Below are 10,207 nucleotides of genomic sequence, written 5' to 3'. Positions count from 1 at the left end.
CATTTTTATCTCCACATAATGATTTGGACTTTACTAGAACCCACAAACTAGTAGCATGCATGGGGCAGGTGGGCTTTAGAACTTTGTTAAAGCCTGCCAAGATGGTAAAATACATATATATGTATATATATATATGGCATAATTAGGGGTAAAATTGTGGCTTGCACCCCTTTTAGTCTCTAATTTAATGTAGGTCAGAGATGTCACAATAACTTTTAAGCCCTTTCTCCCTAAATCAGTAGGCAGGGGAGGCTTGTGACATGTGAGGAGCTCGCAAAGGAAAGTTTGGAGAAGCAGCCTAGCGCAACCTACCACCCACCCAGAGGGTACCCCGGGGCAGAGGTGCATCTTGATGGGGACACTCACATGAAATACTCCGGGGAGGAGGGGTTGTCGTTGCTGGAGCCGTTTTCTCGGAAGCCCGTGCCCAGAAGCTTCTCATACTTGTCCTTGTAGGCGTCCCTCTCCCGGAGCAGCCTGGAGATCTCCTGCTTGAGGTGCTCCACTTGCTGCAGCAGCTGGGTCTTCTCGGACTCCAGGACGTGCCTCTGCTGCACCCGCTTGAATCTGCACGACTGCGCGTAGCCCCGGTTCTTCAGGGTCCTCCTCTTCTGCTTCAGGCGGATCACCTCCTCCTTGCTCACCCCCCGGAGCTGCCGGTTCAGCTCCCGCACGGACATGGTGACCAGCTGCTCGTCCGAGAAGCGATCGTCGAAGTGCAGGTGGTGGTGGTGATGGTGGTGGTGATGGTGGGGTAGACCCCCGACCACCGATGATGAAGAAGACGGGGAGCTGCTGCCACCACCTCCTCCACCTCCTCCTGCCCCTGCAGGCTGCGCCCCTCCCGGGTGCCCTCCGCCGTGGTGGTGCTGGTGGTGGTGGTGCTGGTGGTGGGGAGCTCCGTTCTGGGCTGCGGCGGCTGCGATCACTGCAGAGACCACCGCGGCTGCAGAGCCCATGTCTTCTCCCGGGATGCCCCCCGAGGACGGGTACTGCTGCCCCCTAGCAAAGCCATCGTAGCCCTGGCCGAGCTGCTGCTGTTGCTGCTGGGGGGTATTACCGCTGCTGATCAGAGCTTCCACTGCGTCCTCCGGACTGAAGCCCAAAGCCTCCGGGTTAATCTGCTGGGGGTAGGCGCTCATCCAGTAGTAGTCTTCCAGGTGGCTTTTCTGATCGCTCCCGGAGCCCGGGCTGGGGGCCGAGAAGCTCGGGGAAGGGGGCACCGAGCTGCAGGGCGTGCTCATCGGGGTAGAAGAGAGCGATCCCCCGGCGATCAGGCGGCCGCACTGGCTGATGATGCGGTCGCTCTCCACCGGCTCCTTTTTCACTTCAAACTTCATCAGATCGAAGTCATTAACATATTCCATGGCCAGGGGACTGGTGGGCAGGTCGGAGCTGCTCATTGCCAGTTCTGATGCCATCCTTCTGCTGCTCCCTGCCCTCCACAAGGGTTGCAGTGGGGACCCCAAGCTGCTCTGCCCTGGCACCGGGTGAGCCAGTTTTGCTTCTTTTTTTGTCTTTTGTCTTCTTCTTCAGCTCCCCCAAGAAATACTTGCAATCAAAGCAGCCAAGCAATCCAGGCTCCTTCCAGTCACCCTACAGCAGCTGCATCTGTAAGGTCATCCTGCATGGTCAAAAGTCCCTCTTAATGTCTCTTTCTTGACTTTTTAAGTTAAAATGAATGTTCACTGTTTGTAAGAATTCCTTCTCAGAACCTTCAGTGAAGTTTGCAGGAGCTAACGCTGCAGATCCTCCGTCTTCTTCACTCCGTCTCTCTTTTTTTTTTAACCCCTTCCCTCCAAGAAGAATCCACGATAATAATAATAGGTGTTACTGGCAGCAGAATGCAAAACGAAAAAAAGTGGCAGAGATAGGGGAGCAGCTGGAAGGAATCTTCAAAGATCATTCAACAGAGCCCTTTAAAAGCATAGCTGAGTTTTATAGCCACCCTGACGTCACTTTGCAAATGGCAAATGGACTGGGGACCATGGACCAATGGGAGCCCACATCCCCAAGCCTCATTAGCATAATAGTGTATAAACTTTCAGAGGAGGGGGGCTGAGAGAGCTGTCAATCACCGGCGATCAGCTGACTGTCAGCTGGGAACTAACCTGGTTTAACTCTTTGTGGTTCGGTGGTACCCTGAAGGACATGGTAGAGATTATCTGGTAAGGTGAGGGGTCTTCGGATCTTCATGTCTGTTTATTTCAGGTGCAGTTATAATGAATGCAATGTTGTGTACTAGGACAGGAGACTAATAAGGGGTTAATTTTAGATTTTTTTTTGTGACAATGTTAGGTTGTGTAAATTCTTTTTTAACCATTTCCAGTAAACCATTTTAAGCCAGGCGTTTGGAATGTATTACTAAGGTTAAGAGTATACTTGTTCTTCACATTAAAGAGTTAACAATTAAGATGCTCCTGGTTTAACTCATACGGTCCCATGACTGTCCTAAGTTTTACTATAGCGGTTTGCAAAAATAATGCCCTAGAGTTCATTATCACTTGGCATGTGTGCCACAATCTGCCCCTGATCTGAGACGAAATAACGTTTGTATTAACTACTTCGTAGCCAAGTCCAACAGCAGAGCTATGAGTGTAAGCTCTTTAGACAAGACGCCCCTCCATTCACTGTCACATTGTTGTGAATACATGCGAGTACCCTCAGTGCAAACTCAGTAACCAAACTGCACACAGCTGGCTGCCCTGAAGCAGGGGTATTTTGTATGTATATGTTATATACCACATACCTTACATCGGTTTGTTTGCAGAATGAAAGGATGTTATTTATTCCCGTAATAATAGACACAGAACACTCTGTGTGTATATATCTGTATATATTAGTTATATCTTTAAAGATAATGTGTATATATATATATATATATATATACACACACACACACACACACACGTATACATAGTATATGAGTTTATGTAAATTATTGTGACATACATGAGGAACTATACTTTCTTAAATATAAACTGATCACTTGAAACAGCACAATATGTATCCATATGGCATCTGACCTCATATAGCTTATAGCATGCTTGTTGGCTTGTGTAGCGATCATATCTGTGTTTGTAAACATAAAACAAACAATCCACAACATTGTGTATCCATTGTGTGCAGACAGACGCAGGTTCTATGGGACAGTGCCTTCAAGTGTCCTCCTTTCTTCTATTCCTGGGTCCACAAGCAGGTAGTAAAGCTGATCCAGGCGGGAAGATGCCAGGCATTCTGGGCTCATAATAACCTCTAGGACTGTTAGAAAGTGTAATTTAATCAATGTTTGCTGGGACTCCCTGCCCTTTGCCCTCTCACATTTAACTATTTAGGTCCCGATTGTGACAAGCAGGGGGATGATCCCAAAATCACTCACAAAGACAGCAGTTAAGTGAGTATTGTATAGACCAGTGATTTCTGCCATCATAATAAAACTATATATTATTAATTTATATAGCACCATCATATTCAGCAGCGCTGTATAATGTGTAAACAGGAGCTTACAATCTAGACAGTATAAAACATACACACTATTTTATGAATATTATACATCCATGCATGCTGAATGATGGGCAATGTATGCCATTAACCCTTCTCCTGCCAAGATCCCTCAATTCTAAATATTGTAAATAAACATACCCAGTTTGCTCCACGGCTCCCTAATGAATGATGTCTGTGCTACTGTATCTATTGATTACATTGCACTGTGTGGCAAGCAGTGATTTATATTAATTCCAATTATTCCACTGGCTTCAGCTATAGTTTCCTCTCAATATTCAGAGCTAAATCACATTTCATAGGATTATGCGCCTCTTAAGAAAAATGCCATTATTTATTTGGAAGCAAATATATTTATGCATTTCCCTCAAAGGGACTGAAATATACATTACACATAATTATTAGTAAAATAAAAATTGACAAGACTTTCTCCATTGGCACTTTTTTAACCCTGCTGATCTTGTTTCCATTTAATTTATTTGTGTTGATGCTCTAATGTACAGTGCCAAAACAATTGTGCGTATATATATATATATATATATATATATATATACACATACATATATACACACATATATACACACACACACACACTGTATATATGCACACTGATTGTTGGAACCTCCACAGTGCCACCTATTGGCAGCCCTCTATCATTTGTTATATTTCTAGCCAGGCAGCCTATTAGAAAGAAGAAACTAAATAATCTGGTTTCAAAAATGTATTTTTTTTTTCCAATGATCTTAGGTTCCAAAGACACCTACACCTAAAGCAGTGTAGTAAAAACTGTAAAAAAAAAAAAAAAAAAAAAGTATATTCAAGATTAACCCTTACAAATTGGTAGCTCGTAATCCAAACTACAGAAATAATTCCTTGCAGTAAGTATAGAACTAAATAGCAGTCATTGTACGCTCCGTGGGCCTGCACAATCTTGAAAAGAGATTAAAGTTGTTTTAAGAATTATAATATTTTATTTCCCATTGTAATTTATGCATACTAAAGTCTTACAACTGGTTATGCATCTTTAATTCTGATGCAGGAAACGGTTCGGGCTCTGTTTATAACAAGCCACCGAGGTTAAATGTGAAAACATTTTTGGGGGATTTGCTGCAGAATTACACTTTTGTTTGTTCAAGAACAGAGCATAGTTATTTTAGCTGCAAGCATGGGTTCAAGGTCTTAATGCATTGTCGTCCAAGACGTTTGTTGTGGGAGATTTAACCTTCTGAATGCCAGTGGAGGCGGCAGGACAATTAATTACTCCCAACCTATGAAATACAAACGGCTCCAGACCTGCTACCCTGTCTGCAATATTCTGTGGTTTATTCACTATAGTTTTGACACACTGACTTCACTATGCATTACAAAGGACCCTAATTGGCAACTTTCTCCTCCAAGAAGAGTTGTGCTATATCATGTATAGCTGAATCACTACGGTGACTTTCAAGAAATCTTATTTAACTATACATTATACAAGACCAGTCAAACTTTTTTTTTTTTTTTTTAAAGCTGAAGTTCCCTGGGGTCGGTCTTTACCAATGTATAGTGAAGTTGGTGAGCTGAGACCACAACTCTGCTGCAAATTCCATATAGTGAATAAACCCCACTGCCTGCCACCACTGCTGTGTGGTAGTGTTTCCTTTCATTGCTGTGTCTGTAACTCCTATATATATATAAAAACACATAAAAAACACTGAAAGGCAAGCCACTAGAGGGTGCTATATTACCACAGGGCATACAGCCAGCAGAGTTGGCAGCACAGAGAAGCTGCCAGCTGCAACCTTTGTATAGCAGTATATGATATTTAGAGTGGCAGGTTACAGGTATGTCACTGTATATGGAGACGGTACGGAGAACACTGTATAGAGTTATATATGAAAGCATAGAGGGAGCGCATGCATTAGGTGGAACTTTAACTTTTTAAGAGCTTGTGTGCGGATGACACCTGGTTTGTCACCTTATCATGCGAGGGAGACATCCGTACATAAGATGCCCAGAGGCACCCACTAGTACTTCAATGGATAACCCCTCTATCACTTTTTTGGCTCTTTTTTTTAAGCTCTGTCCTTTTAAGAAAACAAACTTGGGATTCACTATAATAATCACTATATATAATAAAATAATTTTCATAAATAAAAGAGGCGAGATGAAACACATTGAAAAAGGGCAATATGGACAAAAGTATTTCGGTCATGCGGTTTGTATGAAGCATTTATCTTAGTGTGGAAATTAATATTTCCCATGCCAAGCAAAAAAACAAATGAAGCATATTTTGACACCACAATACCCTTACGAAAAATTACTGCAGTTTTTCTGAAGTAATACTGCAGTTTTTTGGACATGAAAAAACTGCAATACTGCACTTTTACTGCAGTATTACTGAACATTTACTGCAGTTTTACTGCATTTGTACTTCACTGTACTGCAGTATTACTGCACATTTACCGCACTTTTTTTTTTATATTGCAAACCTGCAGTTGTACTTCAATGTACTGCAGCTTTATTGCATTTGTACTTCCGTACAAAAATAACTGCAGTAAAACTGCAGTACAGTGAAGTACAAATGCAGTAAAACTGCAGTAAATGTGCAGTAATACTGCAGTAAAAGTGCAGTATTACAGTTTTTTCATGTCCAAAAAACTGCAGTATTACTTCAGAAAAACTGCAGTAATTTTTTCGTAAGGGTAGGTACTGAGAAAAACGTCAGGCGAGGTATAACCGTACCCTGGGGCCTTCATGCCCTTTGTAAAACCCCATTATCCCATCTGGGGTCTCCTCCTGCTAGGGGGTCTTTAACCGAGTTGCGAATGCAGGCATCTAGCATGGGTCTCAGGGTTTTCTTATGCAATGCTGCTGTGGTTATAGCTAAGACTCCCAACTGGTGCTTCTGCTTCAGCTATGTTATGGCTGATATCCCTGCTTGAATACAGGTGACTCAATTTAGTTTCGTTAACACATTTGGGAAGTCACTACATATATTCTTCACAATTAGCTATTAAAGGGTTAATAGAAGCTAATAGGGTCAGCTTCTTCCTCCGCATCCTGATGTGCAAACTTCACAGACTACTAGGAATCCAGTGTAAGGACCTTTTCTGTAGACATTTTTAAATCTCTTTCCTCTTTAAGGCCCAATAATAAAACAAACTGCTCTAACACGTTCTATTAGGAAAAAGATGATATCTGTACAGCAAATGATATAAATCATACATTTTAGTAAATTAAAAGTAGAACAAATAATCCCTTTTTTTTTTTTTCTTCACCCTTCAATAACTTGGAGGCAGGTTAATGTTTGTATAAATGTAATCAACCATAAAGCTGTCTTGGCTGATGAAATGGTTAAAAGGCACTATTTAGGTAAGGGAGGTGTATATAAAAACGCAGCACTGGAAATATTTTATTTTCATTGTCTGTATTGTTGTTCAAACACAGCAAAAACGGTTACACTTTTCACAAATGTTTGGCATTGTCTAGAGATAAAGTTAAAATAACGTAAACAAATGTAAAGTTAGAACTTAGAGATTCTTTTAGAACAGGAATGTTCTGCCTCCATCACATTAGTGAATCCCTGCGGAGTTTCATGTGAACGCACCATGGTAAAGGGGTCTAATTCACTAAAGGGAGAGCTGTCAGTAGAGTCTGCAGCTCCTTGGCATCACTATTCAATATGAAAAGGTCCAAACCCCAGCGAGCTTCTGCTGCAAGAGGAGCTTGGCTGGCCCTGTATAATGTATAGTTAAATCAGTTTACCCGTTTACTTTATCTAGCTCTGTGGAATTTGATGGCAGTATCAAAAAACAAATAATATTAATAATACATTATGAAGGTCCAGCTCAGCCTTTTTCGGGAGAAACTGGCCAGTGTTGACCCTTCATAACAAATGGTGAACTAGAGAGCTCCACAACTCTCCTGCCAGCTCTCCTTTTAGTGAATAAACCCCGAGGACCCAACATAACCCAGACATTGCCTTTTCCATAAGTGATGGAGACACCTAAGATAGTAGCCCATTGTTCTTCCCTTCCAAGATACGTCAAGGAATACACCCGATATCTCACTTATGTCTCCGTTGGGTTCCCTAAACTCTCGGAAAAAAAATAAAATTCTATGAGTATAATAAGGAGAAAATAACTTTACAGCCACCACGTGATCTCTAGCTGAATTAGTGGCAATATCAATGGCATTAAAGTTACTTGTAATTCGGTAATAAATGAGATGTCTCTGCTAAGTAAGATTAAGTGCCCTGCTATAAAGTTGTTTATCTGAAAAGTAATTCTCAGAAACCTAACTTCTGTCACTTAGTCATATATTAAACTTACTTCTTGAACATTGCTCTCTCTCTCTCTCTCTTTTCAGTTTCTTATTTATAGCTTGCTGTCCCCTCCCGCTCCCAGTACAATAAACCAATACTCCGCTAACCGGACCAACAAGACGCCAAATACGTTGCGTTGCGCTCAACGAAGCCAATTTAAGCCCAAATCAATCAAAAGGAATTAAAGGCGCCGTTCCACTTAGACAACACAATAGGGTATGAAATGCAAGTAAATACCCAAGAGGGTCTCTTAAACAAGTGAATGCTTGCAGATCTTCCATTTTATAATTTCGTAGTAAAGTTTAATAACCCAAAAAATAAAAAGTCAGATGCTTTCAGAAACTAACAGTTTTTACGGCAACAGCCTATCAGTGCCTGCCTTTAAGTCACATTACAATAAAGCTTTCCCGGCAACAATTATGAAAGCTGAATTAGAAATTAGACTTCTAGATTATAAAATCGTCTGAGTAGGGCTCCCTTATTCTTTTGTTTCTGTCCAGATTATTGCCTGATGCACTGCTTCTTATTTACAGGTTGCCTAATGTACAATAATTATGGAATATTATGGTGTTATTTAAATCAATAATATTTATAAAAGTTTTATGTTCCGCAGAGTAGGTGGAGCGGCAACCCTATGTTTTAAAGAAATGCTGCCTGTATTTGCTGAAGTGCAATACAGTTATACATAAACTATACAGCACAACTTTTCATTGGTCATTTCCCTTTAATAAACTCGTCTTACTTTCCACAAGCAGTTCAAGTGCTCTTATTACTTATCAGGTTAGCAGACTCTTTGTAAACCTTGGCAGCAACGGTTAATAAAACAAAGCCAGAATTCAGTGCATGGCCAGTGAGTATCAATCAAAGAACACAAATATTGGGGATTCACTAGAAGTAGTGACGGGCAAAGCAATATCTGTGACGGAATCCCCAGTATCGAAGCCTCAGATAGGTGTTTTTTTTGAATAGTGCCCACTGGGCATGCACTGAATTCTTGCATTACTTTGTGTGCTTATTGGTCATTATTACTCTAGCAGCAACCCAGGAATCCGAATATTTATGCTTTTTAGGTTGTGTCTATTTTTGTATATACGTTGTGCTGAGCAATGGTTAATATTATGAAACTATTTATAGGGTTAAATTAAAGAAATACATTGAGCTACATTGTGCCATATGACTAACAATTTCTGAAAGAAATGTAACAGATCGCTCAACTCCAGCAAGTTTATGGTTGAAGTGGGTGGCAGCTAAACCTCTTTGTGAGCAGAATACAGAACAAATCTTAAAGTGTATATAAATTAGCTATGGCGGTAACAAAAACCATCTCCTATATAACAACCCTACTGTTTTGCAGCAGCAGCAGCAGACTCTGGATCTGATCTCAAAATGAGAATGGTGAGCTGGAATGAAACCAGCGCACTTTGTGGAGATAACTCCCAGAATCCTCCATACATGCCTAGAAGCGGCTGTGAGATCTTTAAACTTAGTAAAACAGAGATGTACCAAACTGGAATGCAGAGCCAAGTAGAATGAAATATATATGACTGGAGACTGCCATAACCACAGATCAGGAAGAATAGAAATCAAGAACAAGTTTTTCCAATGTCAGAAGTCAGACCAGCAAATACCAGTCAATTACACCCTCCATTAAAAACAAGAAAAACAAAAACGTGACCCACACGGACCTGGGTGCTACGACTAATCAACCCATTTACTTTCACTTCAATTCTACGTTATTTGTCCCCCTAGCAATCAATAGGTTAAGAGCGCAAAGCGCTATACAACAGATGATTGAGAAGGAGTAGGCTCTCCGTGACATTCTCTTGCTTGTTGTCCGTCTCTGCAGACTCCCACGTGTGCAGATAATCAGAATGCTGTTTATTTGGAAGGCTAGCAAGTATAGCTTGTGACACTTACAGCCTAATATGCTAAGCCAGATGCCAGGTGGGTAGCTGGCCATCTACACCCTATACTCGCCCGATCTGCCCGGCAGCACGCTATGTGAGCATAAAAACGTAGCATGCGGCCGCGCATATCCAGCTGTAGGCTGCATTTACATAATTAGGAGGCCACTGGCCTTAAGGTGCTAGGACCGCCTCATGATTGACAAGTGGGATGTATGCATACGTGTGAGCAGGGATGTCTACGTGTGTGTGTGTGTGCGCGCGCGAGCAGGGATACCTACGCGTGTGCGAGCAGGGATGCCTACGTGTGCGTGTGTGTACGAGCAGGGATGTCTACGTGTGCGTGTCCGAGCAGGGATATCTACGCGTGTGTGTGTGTACGAGCAGGGATGTCTATGTGTGTGCGTGTGTACGAGCAGGGATATCTATGTGTGTGCGTGTGTACGAGCAGGGATATCTACGTGTGTGCGTGTGTACGAGCAGGGATGTCTACGTG

At 41.9% G+C, this 10,207-nt stretch overlaps 1 protein-coding gene across 1 annotated transcript; it reads right to left on the bottom strand.

Moving 5' to 3' along the window:
* Positions 1 to 362: 362 nt before the first annotated feature.
* On the bottom strand, positions 363 to 1,421 carry LOC149299107 (transcription factor Maf-like). Its single transcript, XM_089486448.1, has one exon. The coding sequence runs from the start codon at positions 1,419 to 1,421 to the stop codon at positions 363 to 365; it is 1,059 nt and encodes a 352-aa protein (XP_089342574.1).
* Between the last annotated feature and the right edge of the window lie 8,786 nt (positions 1,422 to 10,207).

Source organism: Sceloporus occidentalis, unplaced genomic scaffold (genome assembly GCF_023333645.1).
Source record: "Sceloporus occidentalis isolate IW3139 unplaced genomic scaffold, rSceOcc1.0.p SCAF_29, whole genome shotgun sequence".
In the NCBI taxonomy this organism is placed as follows: Eukaryota; Metazoa; Chordata; class Lepidosauria; order Squamata; family Phrynosomatidae; genus Sceloporus; species Sceloporus occidentalis.
Note: the sequence above shows the minus strand (reverse complement) of the source record. Positions and strands in the feature narration are given on the sequence as shown.